The 18,950-nt window shown below is 42.4% G+C and overlaps 1 protein-coding gene across 4 annotated transcripts in view; it reads left to right on the top strand.

The window, feature by feature from the left end:
- Positions 1 to 18,950, top strand: part of RELN (reelin) — a 1,116,896-nt gene that overhangs the window by 463,663 nt on the left and 634,283 nt on the right. For all 4 annotated transcript variants that reach the window (XM_069765109.1, XM_069765110.1, XM_069765107.1 and 1 more), the window contains exon 5: positions 8,693 to 8,725. In XM_069765109.1, the coding sequence (XP_069621210.1) occupies positions 8,693 to 8,725 (33 nt within the window). The remainder of the gene's footprint in view (positions 1 to 8,692; positions 8,726 to 18,950) is intronic.

Here is an 18,950-nt window from a genome sequence, read left to right on the forward strand (position 1 = left end):
AGGCATTGCATCCCTTTCCATCCAAGTCCTGCCGTGCGCCCAAACAGTGGATCCCCTTCATGTATGGGGTATCAGAGTACTCAGGACAAATTGGACAATATCTTTCGCGGTCTAATTTCTCCTGTTTCCCTTGGGAAAATAAAAAAGATGTTGCTAAAAGATCATTTTCGTGACTAAAAAGTAAAATTTTCATTTTTTCCTTCCACATTGCTTCTGCTCCTGTGAAGCACCTGAAGGTTCATAAACTTCTTCAATGTGGTTTTGATCAGCTTGAGGAGTGCAGTTTTTAGAATGGTGTCACTTTTGGGTATTTTCTGCCATATAGACCCCTAAATGTGACTTCAAATGTGAGGTGGTCCTTAAAAAAATGGTTTTGTAAATTCTGATGTAAAAATGAGAAATCGCTGGTCAACTTTTAACCCTTATCACTTCCTAACAAAAAAAATTGTTTCCAAAATTGTTCTGATGTAAAGTAGACTTGTGGAAAATGTTATTTATTAGCTATATTGTGTGACATATTTCTCTGTTTTAAGGTCACAAAAATTCAAAGTTTGAAAATTGCAATATTTTCCAAATTTTCGCCAAATTTCTGTTTTTTACACAAACGCAAGTTATATAGAAGAAATTTTACCACTATCATGAAGTACAATATGTCACAAGAAAACAATCTCCGAATCGCCAAGATCCATTGAAGCGTTCCAGAGTTATAACCTCATGAAAGGACAGTGGTCAGAACTGTAAAAATTGTCCCGGTCATTAACGTGGAAGCCACCCTTGGGGGTTAAGGGGTTAGACTTTTATATTTTTTAAATTTTTTTCATATTTTTTAAAATATGCTTTTTTTAGTTTTGCCATGCTTCAATAGCCTGAATGGGAGGCCAGAAGCTGGCACAAGTCGATCGGCTCTGCTACATAGGAGCGATGCATAGATCGCTCCTATGTAGTAGATTTACTGCATTGCTATGAGCGTTGACCACTGGTACTAGTACGGAGGAGGTCGGTAAGGGGTTAACCCCGGGCAATTTTTTAATTTAGTTTTTTGCTCCCCTTCTTCCCAGAGCCATAACTTTTTAATTTTTCTGTCAATATGGCCATATAATGGCTTGTTTTTTGTGGGGTTGTATTTGGGAACTAATGCATTGATTTTACCATATAATGTACTGGAAAATAGGAAAAAAATTCCAAGTGTGTTGAAATTTGAAAAAAAAAGGTGCAATTCGACAAATATTTGTTTTTTTTTTTCCTTGTTCACTAAATGCTTTAACTGACCTGCCATTATGATTTCCCAAGTCATTATGAGTTCACAGATACCAAACATGTATAGTTTGTTTTTTATTTAAGTGGTGAAAAAAACCTCCAAAGTTTGTTAAAATAAATAAATAAATGGCGCCATTTTCCGAGACCTGTAGTGTCTCCATTTTTTGGAACATGGGGCTGGATGAGGGCTTATTTCTTGCGCGTCGACCTTATGTTTTTAGCAATACCATTTTGGGGTAGATATGATCTTTTGATCGCCTGTTATTGCATTTTATTGCAATGTCGTTGGCTACCCAAAAAATTCTGGCGTTTTAAATTTTGTCCCGTTACACCATTTACCGATTGGATTAATTCTTTTTATATTTTGATATATTTATTTTGAATGGGGCAGAAGGTGGGTGATTTTAACTTAGATTTTTTTTTCTATTTTTAAAAACATTTTTTTACACAACTTGCTTCAATAGTCTCCTTAGGAGTCTTGAAGCTGCGATCTACTGATTACTTGTGCTGCACATAGCAGGTCTTTAGCACATTTGGTAATGACAGCCACGGGGTTCTCCTACCGGCCCGCGGGTTATCATGCCAACTCTTTGGCGCCCTGCGATCAAGTGACAGGGGACAGGGGCACTCGTGGGCAGAGCTAATGACGCGCTTCCTGCGCAATCATGTTAAATCCTGCTCTCAGAGATTAACAGCAGCATTTAACATGTTAACAGCCACGGGTGGATCGCAATTCAACCTACGGCTGTTAGGGGCATATGTCAGCGGAAAAAATGCAGGCTCAGCGCCAGAGCCCCATCAAATGGGGGGACATGACATATGGCGTTTATATACAGTACAGACCAAAAGTTTGGACACACCTTCTCATTTAAAGACTTTTCTGTATTTTCATGACTATGAAAATTGTACATTCACACTGAAAGCATCAAAACTATGAATTAACACACGAGGAATTATATACTTAACAAAAAAGTGTGAAACGACTGAAAATATGTCTTATATTCTAGGTTCTTCAAAGTAGCCACCTTTTGCTTTGATGACTGCTTTGCACCCTCTTGGCATTCTCTTGATGAGCTTCAAGAGGTCGCCACTGGGAATGGTCTTCCAACAATCTTGAAGGAGTTCCCAGAGATTCAGGTCTGGTGACTGTGGAGGTCATCTGGTGTAGCACCCCATCACTCTCCTTGGTCAAATAGCCCTTACACAGCCTGGAGGTGTGTTTGGGGTCATTGTCCTGTTGAAAAATAAATGATGGTCCAACTAAACGCAAACTGGATGGAATAGCTTGCTTCTGCAAGATACTGTGGTAGCCATGCTGGTCCAGTATGCCTTGAATTTTGAATAAATCCCCAACAGTGTCAACAGCAAAGCACCCCCACACCATCACACCTCCTCCATGCTTCACGGTGGGAACCAGGCATGTAGAGTCCATCCATTCATCTTTTCTGTATCGCACAAAGACACGGTGGTTAGAACCAAAGATCTCAAATTTGGACTCATCAGACCAAAGCACACATTTCCACTGGTCTAATGTCCATTCCTTGTGTTCTTTAGCTCAAACAAGTCTCTTCTGCTTGTTGCTTGTCCTTAGCAGTGGTTTCCTAGCAGCTATTTTACCATGAAGGCCTGCTGCACAAAGTCTCCTCTTAACAGTTGTTGTAGAGATGTGTCTGCTGCTAGAACTCTGTGTGGCATTGACCTGGTCTCTAATCTGAGCTGCTGTTAGCCTACGATTTCTGAGGCTGGTGACTCGGATAAACTTATCCTCAGAAGCAGAGGTGACTCTTGGTCTTCCTTTCCTGGGGCGGTCCCCATGTGAGCCAGTTTCTTTGTAGCGCATGATGGTTTTTGCCACTGCACTTGGGGACACTTTCAAAGTTTTCCCAATTTTTCGGACTGACTGACCTTTAATTTCTTAAAGTAATGATTGCCACTTGCTGCTTTTTTCTTGCCATAATACAAATTCTAACAGTCTATTCAGTAGGACTTTCAGCTGTGTGTCCACCAGACTTCTGCACAAAACAACTGATGGTCCCAACCCCATTTATAAGGCAAGAAATCCACTTATTAAACCTGACAGGGCACACCTGTGAAGTGGAAACCATTCCCGGTGAATACCTCTTGGAGCTCATCAAGAGAATGCCAAGAGTGGACAAAGCAGTCATCAAAGCAAAAGGTGGCTACTTTGAAGAACCTAGAATATAAGACATAATTTCAGTTGTTTCACACTTTTTTGTTAAGTATATAATTCCACATGTGTTAATTCATAGTTTTGATGCCTGCAGTCTGAATGTACAATTTTCATAGTCATGAAAATACAGAAAAATCTTTAAATGAGAAGGTGTGTCCAAACTTTCGGTCTGTACTGTATTTCATATATCGTGAAAGGCTTAATTTTACCAATAATCTGTTCAATTCAGTTGAAAAATAAACTAAATCATTTTGAGGGGGGAAATAGAAATAACAAAGCTAAAAACAATCACATTGAAGTTCTTGTCAAATAGTAGTCCATGCAGAGCTGCCATCATTTAAAGTGACATATAAACACAAATTCGGACGTACATAACCATAGCCAATGAAGAGAACCAGATGGTGAAATATAAAATCCATTTTTACTTAACATACCAATAAAATTATGCATAGAAAAAAATTATAAAAAAGCAGAAGAGGGGGAGTGTTTACCATAAACAACATATATAAAGAATGGAGGTATGGATGTGCTCAATGGAGCGCCCCCAGATGCAGGGCCGCGGGTTACTCGGTACCGGTCCTCTGCTGGCTCAGTTCTGGGGATGTCACGGTGGCTGGACCCGGTCCGTGACCCTGCTAAGGGGCGCCCAATGAAAGGTGATACGAGTCTGTCAAGGGTTTGTGACGCCACCTGTAGTGTTCGGTCAGGGTGACCGACGCTGCTTGGGGTCCACTGGGGTGATGTGATGGCAGCTAGATGGTATACCTTCCCACAGGTGAAGTATGTCCCCAGGGCTTCCCAGTAAGGTGGATGGTGATGGTGTGAGGTGCAGACAATAACGAGGACACAGGGTTGCAGTCGCTTTACCTCTTTACTGAAGACTTCAGGATCCTCAATCCAGAGCACTGTTAACAGGGCTGTCTGAGACCGGCCGGTCCGAAGGCACATCCAGAGTTCCCTTTGCAGGTGGAAATCGTTGCCTACCACTAGCGACTGTGTGTTGTAGTGCTTCCCTGCTGAGCATTCTGGATAGTCCTCACAACTTCTATTCTCGTTCGTTCTAATTCTCTAATTCGTTCCAGTTCTTTGTCGTTCTCCGTCCCCCAGTATGTTATGGCTAGGACGCACCCGTTCGACGGGTAGGCTTGGAGCTCTTCCGGGACCCTAGAGACGCCCCTCTCCACGCTTTGCCCCCTATGTCTGCTTAGGTGATGTAAGGTAGACAGCCAACCTATAATTAACTGTCCTGCAGTATTTGAAGTAAGACATAAAGTCAGTCACTTCCTTGGTGTTCCGGGCACCAGCTACGCGCCTCAGTAGGATGTTGCCGTTTTCCGGGCACGACTCCTACTGGCTCTCCTTTGTGCTTGATCTCGTTTCTCACTGTCCACAATATCCTTCGCTTCGTGTCTCTTTCTTAGGATACCGCCGCGGGTAGTGCAGGTGCGGTTCCGTAATGTTCTGTTCTTGTCGCTAGGTACCTGCCAGGTTCCCACGCCTGACAGGGACCCCCTGAATCTTCTCCCTGCAACACCCCCTGCCACGGGATGTTGCCTGAATCCAACCCAGTCAGCTTCTGACTAACTTCCTATCCAACCCCTAGTTTTACCAGTGTGAGGAGTGGCCTAATAAATTAAACCTTTTGCTCCGCCCTAGTGGCCGGAGTGTGAAGTGTAATGTGTGCTGGTGATACCTGGTCAGAAGAACTCCTTTAGTGCCATCTGACGTACCATCACTCCCTTCAGTGGCAGAGCAACGTTACTGCAACGGCCAGGTCTCTGGGGCGCTGCACTCAACATGTAAGGAATAACAAATGCCCTGTACTTAACCAAATCAAAATCAAAATGCCAGCTCATATATTGTGCCTTAATTTGTTACAGAAATAGTCTATGCTGAGGAAAATCCTCTGCATATAATACAATAATATAAAGGTATAAGCTCTCAAGTATACATGGGCACAAGTAAAGCAAGAAACCTAAGCAATTATAAGAACCAGCATTTGGCAGATACCATAATGGAATTTAAATAGACCCCATTATAGATAAAGTGATATGTCTGATGGTTTTTGGATCCGTCATGCGACAAATACAGTCTGGAACAAAACTGATGGTGGTTCTGGGGCCATATACCTTTACTGATAGTGGTTCTGGTAACAAATGCCTGTACTGATGATGGTTTTGGTGACATATTCCTGTTTGAATAGTGATAAATTCATGTAGTATTGTTGCTTTTATCATGTACTAATAATGGCATTGGTGATGTATTCATGCAGTAATTATGGTTATAGTGAAGCATTTATCACCAGAAACATTATGTATATGAAAACCACACCAAAATCACCATCAGTACATAAACATATCACAACCATCAATAGTACATAAATACAACACCTGAACCAACATCTGCAAATAAATAGGTCACTAGAAACATCATAAGTACATGAATGCATCACCAGAACCACCATAATTGATTAACATATAAGTAGAACCCAACATTGTACTTGAATACAAGAACTAAAATTAATACAGCAATCAACTGTAATGTCAAGCCAGCTTCATATACAATTGTACTCCATGAACCTACAAATCCCAATATTTTCTTAACAGCCATCATCAGACTGTGGACCATACAGGAACCACAGTACTGATACCCCACAAAGGCTCGGTGCATGTCCTGAACCGGGGGTGTTTGGTTGTCCCAGTTCTTTCTTCAGGGATTTATTTATATCCCACTTCCCAGCTCCGATTTGAAACTTGCAGCTCTCTGGTACCCCCTTACCCTTACGTCAGTCAGGTAACTGCACCTAGGATAATTAGTCATCAGAAAGGCTGCCTTGCTATGTACTGGCTATTGGGCACATTGCAGTGAGGGCGATATAACTATTCCCACTCAGGCAGGAATTATAATTATCAAACGCCATCCATCGATGCCAGTTTTGCCCAACCACCTCAGAACGCTTCGTTGCCACCAGCTCATATTACTATAATTAATAGCGGGTCAGGAGCCAACCCAATCAGTAGTGTAATTTACTACAGGGAATGCTGGGGGTACGTTTTAGAGCAAATAAAGTGAAGCTAGTAAATATTATAACTTTTACTCCAAAAAAAAATGGCAGTGTTTACAAAAGTCTAAAAAGATATTACAAAAATGAGACAATTATAGTATGTACAAAGCAACTACAAAATAAAAGGGTTGAAAGTAGAAAATAAACTTACATTTGTCTTATGTCATTCCATATTAAGCCATGCTGCAGGGAGGAGGAGGAGCATATGTCCCAATGCCTCAGGCACAGTATCTGCTAGGTGTCCCAGTCCAAGAGACAGAGGGAGAGAGGGGGCTCTAGTCCTGCCTCTGTGTCTTATACCTGTGCTCAAATGTAAGGCACTCCCACTGTGCTGAGCTCACTGGGTGGTTGGGGAACTGTTATGATCCGGTGACCTTGGAGCAGCATGAAAACTTTCACTGGAGTAGGTGGTAACTATACTGACCGCAAATCCTGATCTTAACATAGCAACTAGAAGTAGCCATGGGGTGTACCTCACAAGCCCTAGACACCTCGTCACAGCCGGAGGACTAAATACCCCTAAAGATGGAAATAGGAATACTATCTTGCCTCAGAGCAGAACCCCAAAAGATTGGCAGCACCCCACAAATATTGGCTGTGAGTAGGAGAGGAAAGACACACACACAGTCAGAAAACAGGATTTAGCACAAGAGGCCGCTCTAGCTAAAATAGGAAAGCATAGGACAGAGTTCTGTGCGGTCAGTATTAAAACCCTTCCAAAAATATCCACAGCAGATTATACAAAAATTCCTCCATCTAACTAAAGACATGGAACGTATATCTGCAACTCCAGAGACTACTAAACTCAGAGCAGGAATACAATCAAAAACAAGCACACAGCTTGTGTGCCATAGAAAAAGAAACAGACACTTATCTTTGCTGAATTGGCAGCTAAGCAGGAGAAGCCAGACAGAGATCAAATACTTCCCAAGAAACATTGACAACTGGGAAGGACTAATGAGTCCTGCAAACCTAAATACTCCAGTCAGAACTGCAATCAGTAGATACACCTGTCCAGGACTGCAGCCCAGAGACCACTACATTACCACCTACAACCACCGGAGGGAGCCCAAAAGCAGAATTCACAACAGGGAACTCCCCTTTCTGAACAGTTATGAAATATTCTATTACCCATATCTCTTACGGTGAATTGTAGAAGACAAAATTATCATTATGCTCAGCATGACATGGGCGTTCATTTTAGTGTAAGCACGAAGTGGATACATGACCTGTTTACGGAGAAATCCATTTCTTGGATTTTGTTGGGTTTGGATCCTAGAGATTTCACTGGGTTATAGAGCTATCAGTGGACATTCGGAATATGTAACTTTTATAACTCTATCACTAATTGGGGTCAAGTTATGCTCTACTATTACATTTTTAAATGAACAAAAGAGCACATTTTTCCACAACTGCCTTCAGCCAGCTTAGGGCCATAAACTACTCAGTTGGGAGCTGCTAGCACACTAGTATCACGTTGCACAGAGTGTGTGGGGAGAAGGAGCTGGGAAGGGGTAAAAAAGCCCACAGCGTGTGTCTGTAAAGCCAAGGAACCTTCTAGAATTATACTCAGAATATGGCATATTTATATTATCATAACATCTCCCCATTTTGGACTGCGTTACGGAGGCAGGACCTCTCGGTACTCCTCCATGCGCACCTCAGCAGGTTCGCCCTAGTGGGACAACCCATCGGCATTGCCATGCTCACTGCAATTTTTGTGTTTTACTGCAAATTCATACTGTTGGAGGGCAAGGCTGCAGCGTAGCAACCTTCCATTGGTGCCAGACACGGATTGTAACTAGATCAGGGGGTTGTGGTGGTCGGCCACCACATTGAAGGTGCGACCATACAGGTAGGGCTGCAAATATTGCAGGGCCGAGACCATGGTTAGGCACTCCTTCTCGATGGTGGAATAGGCCACCTGGCTGAGCATAGCTTTGAGGCCAAACTCGCTGGCGTTGGTCTGTAACAGGAACGGCCAACTGCTGTCGGCTTTTAGTACTGGAAAACTGCTCAGGGCTGTTTTCAAAGCCCGGAAACTGGGAATTTTACTTCTTTATGCGCGAGTTTCTATTGCTATATTTTATCGTGAGCCTTCTTTGCAATTCTTTAATGATTACTGACCTGTAGAGCTATATCAAAATTCATACTGAACATGTTTGATTTTTTTCTTTCAGCTCCAACAGAAGCACCTTTACGGCCAAATTTAGGTAAGTATTAGTTACTAAATTAAAATGTTGATGATACATGATCTGACTTAAAATGTGGATCTTCTGACCTGTGTATTTTCTTTTGTATAACAATGATTATAGACATTTGATAAATGTTTCTTTTGCATACTGTTCATTGGTGAGAGACCTTGTAAACGCCAGGCATTGGTTTTAGATCTCAGCAGTTTTCAGCTTTGTATATAATAGAGTTTTCTCCTCTGTTAGAGCAGTATTGTGAATTCACATTTAGCAAAGGAATAATAGAAGGGAATTGATTTTTATTTTTAACAAAGCAGACAACAGACAAAAACTGAAAGCGAACTGACCTATTTTATTTGACCTATTTGCTCTATAATTTTATTAAAGAAAAACAAAAGCATCATAGACTTTTTTATGAGAGATCAAGGGTCACTTTGTTATTCTCTCTTGATGCTCCTTACTCCTTTTTTGTTCTTGCATTCAGTGGATGTATGCAACATAGCTCTGGTATAGGGAAGGACACTACAGTGTGCATGTCTCTTCAAAGTGTTATTATTTCAGATTTTTGTAGAATGAAACCACAAAAATGTAAGTTGTAATGCAGTATAACTTGTATGAAAACATGTTGTATTAGTGAAATTTATAACCTTTTCTGTTGTATTAAAACAGTATCTACTCTATACTGGCCATTGTTTCTAACGCTGAAAAGCTCAATCTGGCAGTATTAGGCCATGTTCACACAGTGCGTTTTTTACTGCGGAACCGCAGCGGTATTGCCACTGCGGTTCCGCAGCAGTTTTCCATGCAGGGTACATAACAATGTAACCCTATGGAAAACAGTCACTGCTGTGCACATGGTCCGTAATTTCGTTTAAAAAGCCGCGCAGAATAGCTGCGGCAAAAAAGAAGGAGCATGTCACTTCTTTTTCCTGAACCGCAGCGGTTCTGCACCCATAGACCTCCATTGTGAGGTCAAAATCGCAGTAAAACCCGCAGATCAAAAATATATCTGCGGGTTTTACTGCGATTTGATGTGCAGAACCGCTGCAGCAGGAAGTGCGGGGGAGCGGGCGGAAGTGCGTGGGCGGAGTGTGGCTGCCCCCCCGTGCTCCGATCCCGCCCCCCCGTGCTCCGATGCCCCCCCCGTGCTCCGATGCCCCCCCCCAGTGCTCCGATGCCCCCCCCGTGCCCTAATCTCCCCCCCTTATACTTACCCGGCGTCCCGGTGTCCGTCCGGCCGTCTTCTCCCTGGGCGCCGCCATCTTGCACAATGGCGGGCGCATGCGCAGTGCGCCCACCGAATCTGCCGGCCGGCAGATTCGCTCCAAAGTGCATTTTGATCACTGAGATATAACCTATCTCAGTGATCAAAATAAAAAAATAGTAAATGACACCCCCCCCACTTTGTCACCCCCATTGGTAGGGACAATAAAAAAATTAAGAATTTTTTTTTTTTCACTAAGGTTAGAATAGGGGTAGGGTTAGGGTTAGGGGTAGGGTTAGGGGTAGGGGTAGGGTTAGGGTTAGGGTTAGGGGTAGGGTTAGGGGTAGGGTTAGGGTATTTTCAGCCATTTTAGCCCTAAAAAGCTTCCTAGGAAACACACAGTCTCTGCATAGAAAACTGCATAAAAAAAGGATAAAAAAACGCATCAAAAAACGCATCAAAAAAACGCATCAAAAAAGGACAAAAAAAGGACCAAAAAAAGGACCTGCGTTTTCTGCCAAGAGCTGCAGTTTTTTAAAAAAACTGTCCTGAAAAAAAAAGGATGGAAATCCTGAACGTGTGAACATACCCTTAAAGTATGGTTGGCAAATCTGATATGACATTTTACTATAGTGCAAACTTCTGTTAGGTGATTGCTGCACACAGCCCTAGATGCAGGAAATATATACAGATGTAGAAAATGTTGACATGACATGACATGACATGTTACATATCAGGATGCAGCACACTTAATTTGCCATATTACACAGCACAAGCCATTGAAAATGCTTGATCCTTCTTCATATTATAATGCTTTAAAGCCAGTTTGACACATTTTTGTTTTGTGGTCTGTACTCGGACTGTGATGCACAGACTGGCCTAGGATCTCCTGACCTGAACTTAGCAGTCACATACGCATGTATCAGGCTGCCAAATCCAAGTCAGGAGACCTGTGACCATTTCTTACATAGCAGTTTGATTATGGATGTTAAAACATGGGTGTGTGAAACTGTCCTAAGTGTTAGGTTAATGTTTTCTGCATGTGTGATTTTCATAAGTGTTTATTTAAAGGGAACCTGTCACCTGAATTTGGCGGGACTGGTTTTGGGTCATATGGGTGGAGTTTTCGGGTGTTTGATTCACCCTTTCCTTACCTGCTGGCTGCATGCTGGCCGCAATATTGGATTGAAGTTCATTCTCTGTCCCCCGTAGTACACGCCTGCGCAAGGCAATCTTGCCTTGCGCAGGCATGTACTACGGAAGACAGAGATTGAACTTCAATCCAATATTTCGGCCAGCATGTAGCCAGCGGGTAAGGAAAGGGTGAATCAAACACCTGAAAACTCCGCCCATATGACCCAAAACTGGTCCCGCCAAATTCAGGTGACAGGTTCCCTTTAACTATGCAGCTGCAGTTTAAGTTCTCAATATATGTAATGTACATTCTACCTATTTTTATTGAGGGTAGGTTCACCATAACATAACAGATAAATGTAACTCTTGCAAGAAATGGATAAATTCGATGAAAGAAATAAGATACACCATTCAGACCCCATTGACCACAAGTGGGTTTGTTTGAAAGCCCATCATATTAAAAAAAGTGTAGTATATGGTAAAATTGACAGAACTTATGTTTAATCCTCTAACAGAGACTCAGTCTCAAATATGAATTCTAGCCTTATTTTTTGTGTCATTGTTCTGGATATACAGTGGGAACGGAAAGTATTCAGACCCCTTTAAATTTTTCACTCTTTGTTTCATTGCAGTTCATTTTTTTTCTCATTAATGTACACTCTGCACCCCATCTTGACTTAAAAAAAACAAGAAATGTAGTAATTTTTTCAAACGTATTAAAAAAGAAAAACTGAAATATCACATTGTCATAAGTATTCACACCCTTTGCTCAGTATTGAGTAGAATCACCCTTTTAGCTAGTACAGCCATGAGTCTTGTTGTTGTTTTTCACACCTGGATTTGGGGATCCCCTGCCAATCTGCTTTGCAGATCCTCTCCAGTTCCAAGAGGTTGCATGGGGAAACGTTGGTTGACAGCCATTTCCAGGTCTTTCCAGAGATGCTCAATTGGGTTTAGGTCAGGGCTGGGCCAATCAAGAATGGTCACAGAGATGTTCTGAAGCCACTCCTTTGTTATTTTAGCTGTGTGCTTAGGGTTATTGTCTTGTTGGAAGGTGACCCTTCAGCCAGGTTTGAGGTCCAGAGCACTCTGGAAGAGGATTTCATCCAGGATATCCCTGTATTGGCCATATTCATGTTTCCTTCAATGACCGGTCGTCCTGTCCTTGCAGCTGAAAAACACCCCATAGTATGATGCTGCCAACACCATGTTTCACTGTTGGGATTATATTGGGCAGGTGATGAGCAGTGTCTGATTTTCTCCACACATACTGCTTAGACTTATCAACCAAAAGGTCTGTTAGATGCCGGGATTCTCCCTCTGCACAGGATGGATCCCAAGCCTTATCTTCTCCTGTGGTCTCCCATTTGGTCTCAACCACAGTAGATGGTATTCAGCAAAGACATCGGTCTCAGTGTCTTGCTCAGACTCAGGCTGTGCGCATTGTTACCGCTGCCTCTCCGGGTTCAGCTATGGTAACTAATAATAGACAGCAGCGAGCAGTCATTCCTGAGACTAAGTCCAAGATTCGCTCTACTGAGCATGCTTGTGAGGTGGCAACCTCTCATTGATGGTCGGTCGTCAGCTGCTCAGGTCCTGTGCCGGCTCCAGGTTGACCCGCAAGCAAGGTTCTGTCTGATTGGCACAGTCTATAATAGGATCTTTGGCGCTCATCGGTGCGCTAAGATCATTTATGTCATATGTGTGTGTGGAACGCTACAGTAGTGTTTACTTGTTTGTGTGTGCTCAGGGCAGGCGTATAGCCTTTAGAATTCCGGCACCTCCGGAGAGGTTTTTGTGTGAGTGCATATGCTGTGACTGTGTCCACTACCTGTTTCCTTGCCCCTGAGAGTGTTGCGTCCACCTGTGAAGTGACGGGATTTCACGTAGCACTGTTTTCACTAGCGTGGCATCTAGGTGCGCCATACTGTCCAGGGACAGCTGTATTTCTGTCTCTACCCCTCTGTGAAGCTAACAGAGTTGGGAAATTACTTTCTATTCACACAGGGTGCTATTTAACCCCATGTGTTTTCAAAATCATTTGCCGCACGATTCCGCCATTGTTTACTAGCTGCAGTTTTACATCTCCACATGGTGGACTCCGGGTTGCGATCGCACTTCATCTTAATCTGCCAACCCTAACAAGGCTTATTTTTGTCTCATCAGACAAGAGAATCTTATTTCTCGTAGTATGGGAGTCCTTCATGTGTTTTTTAGCAAACTCTATGCGGGATTTCATATGTCTTGCACTGAAGAGAGGTTTCCGTCGGGCCACTCTGCCATAAAGGCCCGATTGGTGGAGGGCTGCAATGATAGTTGACTTTGTGGAACTTTCTCCCATCTCCCTACTGCATCTCTGGAGCTCAGCCACAGCGATCTTGGGGTTCTTCTTTACCTCTCTCACCAAGGCTCGTCTCCCACGATTGCTCACTTTGGCTGGACAGCCAGGTCTAGGAAGACATGATGGTTCCAAACGTCTTCCATTTAAGGATTATGGAGGCCACTGTACTCTTAGGAACCTTGAGTACTGCTGAAATTCTGTTATAACCTTGGCCAGATCAGTGCCTTGCCACAGTTCTGTCTCTGAGCTCCTTGGTCAGTTCCTTTGACCTCATGATTCTCATTTGGTCTGACATGCACTGTGAGCTATGACGTTTTATATAGACAGGTGTGTGTCTTTCCAAATCAAGTCCTATCAGTTTAATTAAACACAGCTGGACTCCAATGAAGGAGTGGCACCATCTCAAGGAGGATCACAAAGAATTGGACAGCGTGTGACTTAAATAAGAGTGTCAAAGCTGTGCCAACAGAGTGAGGTGTCAGATTATAGAGCATCTACAAGACTAGGGAAAATTGACAGGGGAAAAGCAGTGATGAACACTCAGCAAATGAGACAGACACTGGGAGATCAAGTTGTAGCTTCTAGAAAATGTATTTTGCTTCAGTGCTGGATTCACAGCCACACTGTTTAGTACAGCTGTATGCTACCCTCTTTTCTGCTGCTACTTCTGTCTATGTGCTACACAAGCCTTTAGAAATACCCTGGTTTAGGGAAAGAGGGAAAAAAAAAGACAAGTGTGGTGCTTCCTCTGAGCGTAATACGTTTTTATCAACAGTAAATAAATCTTTTAGTTGTGGTTATGCTCACCTTCAATCAGTAAGAAATGCATGTTGAGATTCTCAAGGAATCAATTTTTTAGGCACTTTTTCTCCGTGTCTTGTATAATCCAATACGGTGTGCAGCTCACTTTGGAGAACTGTGTGTTGATTCTGCTTCAGATCCACGTAGGTGGTGAATTCAAAGGGAAATAAACTCCAAGCGAATGTGGCGCTAATCACCTTAGTATTTTTTTAATACATCCACTTCCAGTGAAAAAATATTAATAAAAGTTTATTTATTTTCTAAAAAAAAGTAAGAAAATAATGAACTTTTACTAATATCTTTTCACTGGAAGTGGATGTATTAAAAGAATCTGCTACACAGAAAGAAGAGTAGTATTCTATATCTGTGTACTGTTTAGACATCGCAGCAGTATATTCTCTAAACTCCAGCTGAAACAGAAATTAAAAGTACGCCTTGCATAGGTGAAAACTTTACATTTTAACACGACTAGCAATGCAAATACAACTGTTTGTAACTCTGCTATACTAAACAAGTGCCTCATCTTCTCTGACTTCTTTCTCTGCTTGCACAGCTGTTGAAACTTCAATAAGACTTCATGCTTCCTACCCTACATTCGCTGTATACATAATACTAGTAATAATAAAAGTTTTCCGTTCCCTTTAAAGTGATTTTAAAGTTGTGTCCACTAGGAAAGTACTGTACACACATATGTGTCCATATGTCAAATTGTCCTTTTGGCTTTTGTGTGGCCAGAATTTGTCAGTATACTGTGAAAAAAACAAGGCAAAGAATAGATTGGTAGACTGCACTATAGCATCCTGCAGAGTTCAGTAAAAAAAATACATGTTTTTTAATGTAGGCTCCTTCCTTTGATTGATTAATGCCACTGTATGTATAACACCCAGGTAACCAGTTGTTACAGTGGTATTGTTTTCCTCACGGGGAGAGTGATGCCTGGAGTGATGCTTGGAAGTGAGGAAGGATCCCTTTGACAGGTATTCACATACATGCAACGTGTTCTGACTCCAGGCCAGAAGGGGAAGCTCTGAACCCAGTTTCAGGGGAGCTTTCCTAGATAATTTATATATTTTGGCTTGGAGGAGAAGTGACTTAGTCTGTCGAAGGGAGAGACAGAGCGAGGAGTCGGTGAGAGGAGTTTGTCAGAGGGACAGAGCAGAGTGGAAACAGATGGAGAGAGTCTGAGAGAGGAAGAGGGGTCGTGCAGCCACGTGAGGTGCTGCAGCTCCTGAAAGGAAAGAAAGGAAAAGAACAGTTGTAGAGATAGTGAAGGAGGAACAGGAGCAAAGGAGAGTGAAGAGCTGGAGGGAAGTTGTGACTGAGCTTCCTCCATGCTGAAGCGCAGATACCGGTAGCTGGAAGACCGCGATTTTGGGGGTAACTTCATGCTCCATGGCAGAAACCGGAGGACAGCTGGATTTCAAGTCACCTGTCCACCATTAACACCCGAAGGCACAGTAACACATAGAGCCTGGGTCATAATTAGAGACCCTGTAAAAAGGCTTGAGTTACCTGTCATGCTGGTAGTGTCCTACCTAAAGGGGGACAGAGAGAAAGTGAGGACCTTGTGTGAGGCATGAGGCAACAAGGGAGTACAACGCAGCACAGAGAGGAAGGTTTCCAACACCACCTAGCTAGGGCCATTCCTGAACAGCTTCCAAGCTGGCTAGACCATACCAGCACCTGTGATCTGGTACCCTGGACTGTGACTGCCTTGCACCAGTAAAGAGGTGAAGAGACTGCAACCTTGTGTTCTCTATTTTTTTCTACAACATCTACCATCTGTCCCTACTACACCGGGAGCCCTGGGGACCCAGCTTCACCTGTGGGAAGCCATACCATCCCTGCTGCAGTACCATCACCCCAGGGGACCCCTTTAAGCAGCGTCGGTCACCCCTGACTGAATACCACAGGTGGCATCGCGAGCAAACTTTATTCAAATACCCTTTCCTTTAATTTGGACGCCCAGGGCCACAGACCGGGGCGCTGACACTGTGACTTCCCCTATAAGGACCACCAAACCCGGTACAGAGTAACCCTAGGTCCGGGATGGCACTCCGTATGGTATCCGTTACATGTATTTATTAAAGAATAACTACATTTTCAAATCTTATTTGCTAATTCTATCCAGCATTAAAAGTGATTTAACTTTACAAATTTTTTTTATTAAAAGTGAATCTGTCAGTAGGATCAACCTTTCAAAACTGTCTGCATGGGCATATAGGTCATAGGAATTTGAATAAAATGATACCTTGATATCTGCGATCCAATACACATTTTCCTTAATATGTAAATGAACTGTTAATATCTATAAGCAGGTGTTATGAACAGGTAATTCAGAACCACAATGGACCTTGAAGTTCAGAGCACACAAAGTGACCTGACATTAACCAAAAACATAAGACGAGCTCTGAGACGTGGAAACTCTGCTGACCGCAATCCCTAATCCTATCACACCACACTAGAGGTAGCCGTGGATTGCGCCTAACGCTCCCTATGCAACTCGGCACAGCCTGAGAAACTAACTAGCCCTGAAGATAGAAATATAAGCCTACCTTGCCTCAGAGAAATTCCCTAAAGGAAAAGGCAGCCCCCCACATATAATGACTGTGAGTAAAGATGAAAATACAAACACAGAGATGAAATAGATTTAGGAAAGTGAGGCCCGACTTACTGAATAGACCGAGGATAGCAAAGATAGCTTTGCGGTCAACACAAAAACCTACAAACAACCACGCAGAGGGGCAAAAAGACCCTCTGCACCGACTAACGGTACGGAGGTGCTCCCTCTGCCTCTCAGAGCCTCCAGCAAGCAAGAAAAACCAATATAGCAAGCTGGACAGAAAATATAGCAAACAAAAGTACACAAGCAGAACTTAGCTAATGCAGGATAGACAGGCCACAGGAACAATCCAGGAGGAAGCAAGACCAATACTAGAACATTGACTGGAGGCCAGGATCAAAGCACCAGGTGGAGTTAAATAGAGCAGCACCTAACGACTTAACCTCATCACCTGAGGAAGGAAACTCAGAAGCCGCAGTACTACTCTCATCCACCGAAGGAAGCTCATAGACAGAACCAGCCGAAGTACCACTCACGACCACAGGAGGGAGCTTGGCCACAGAATTCACAACAGGCAGGCCACTGATCTTCCTGAGAATTAGCCTCCAGAGATTATATAAAATGAAAGGGGGATATACCAGTGAGAAACATGTAGATCAGGAGAGCATTTGGTAAGGTCTATGTTCGACCCATAGATCTTAACAGCTCATTTAGAGATTAAGAAAAATGTGGATTTCTCTGGAATGAGACATCGGATCACAGATATTAAGGTATCACTTTATTAAACTTCTTATGACCTACATAATCATAACCAGCTTAGGAGGATTGACCCTACTGGTTCCTTTTAAGCGATTTGACTTCAGTTCTGTAGAAAAAAAATTACATCTAAATGGCCTCCTAATTGCTCCTAACTTCTTAGGTTAAGTTTCCATGATGAGTTTTTGGTGTGTTTTTGATGCTTCGTAGCTCAGCTGCAACACAAATGCAGTGTCTTACATTTCCACAAAGTGTATGTTATTTATAGAGATCTCATGCACAGTGTATCAATATATTAATGTCTCTTGCTGTTGTACTGAGTTTTATCTACAGATTTTCCCCATTAAATTGCTTAAATGCTTAAAATCCACAGGAAAAAATATTTTTAGTGCATTTCTCCTGCAGAAATGCACTAAATCCGTGTGTTATCTGCACATATCAAAGCCAAATACCAGGCAGTATCAAAAACAAGGCAGTTCGCAATATGGAAGGAGATTAAAAATAGTCGCGCAGACCTAAGCTGCCTTCAAGAACCTAAATTTAACAAAGATAACCACCCAAAATTCCACCACAGAGACTACCTCCACATCTTTGAAGCTCTCAATCCCAAAAAGAAAAAAGCTGTAGTAGCCACAATGATTAAAAACTCTGTTTCTTTTGAACTACCCGAGGAGATAGGTGACTGGCAGGAGAGATACCACATTCTAGTCTGCCACCTCAACAACCGCCTCTGCATAATTGTCAATGTCTATGCCCTAACAAAAAAAATCTTCAAATTCCTGACAAATTAGTTATAAAAATACAGACAATAAAGAAGGGAGAATTAATACTCCTCTGAGACTTCAATATGGTACCTGATGGTCACACTGACTCATTCTCTACCACGAGGCATAACTTCCCAACCCTAAATTCCTGGCTAGCAAAAAAAAAAAATTATTCGCTGTGCTCCATTGTTTAAACACTACATCTAGGGAATATACCCACTTCTCTAACGTTCACAAATCTTCATCTGAAATGTATCTAGTTGTCACAGACATTTTCTAAATTTGAAGAAAGCTCAGTCCTACCCAGATCTATCTCTGATCTCTTCCCAATATCAGGAAACTTCTTAATAGGCCCTCTCTTCCAAAACAAACAGCTATGAGCTATGCCACTCAACTACAAATCCCTTTCTATAAAACGGAAATTGAATTGGCCATTAATAAAAAATACTTAATTGAGAATTCTTTGGATGAAATCAACCCTTTCCATATTGGAAATGCCCACAAGGTGGTGCTTGGGGGAATTCTTATGAAAATTTCATCAAATCACAAAAAATAACACAGGGATAAAATTAACTCGCTCCAATCTTCAATTAAAACTAAAGAAGATTTACAATCGGGTCTTGCTTCCCCTATATTCTCCCTACAACTAAAAATCTTGGACCTTAGACAAGAACTCAAGAAGG

Source organism: Ranitomeya imitator, chromosome 4, assembly GCF_032444005.1.
Source record: "Ranitomeya imitator isolate aRanImi1 chromosome 4, aRanImi1.pri, whole genome shotgun sequence".
Classification (NCBI taxonomy): Eukaryota; Metazoa; Chordata; class Amphibia; order Anura; family Dendrobatidae; genus Ranitomeya; species Ranitomeya imitator.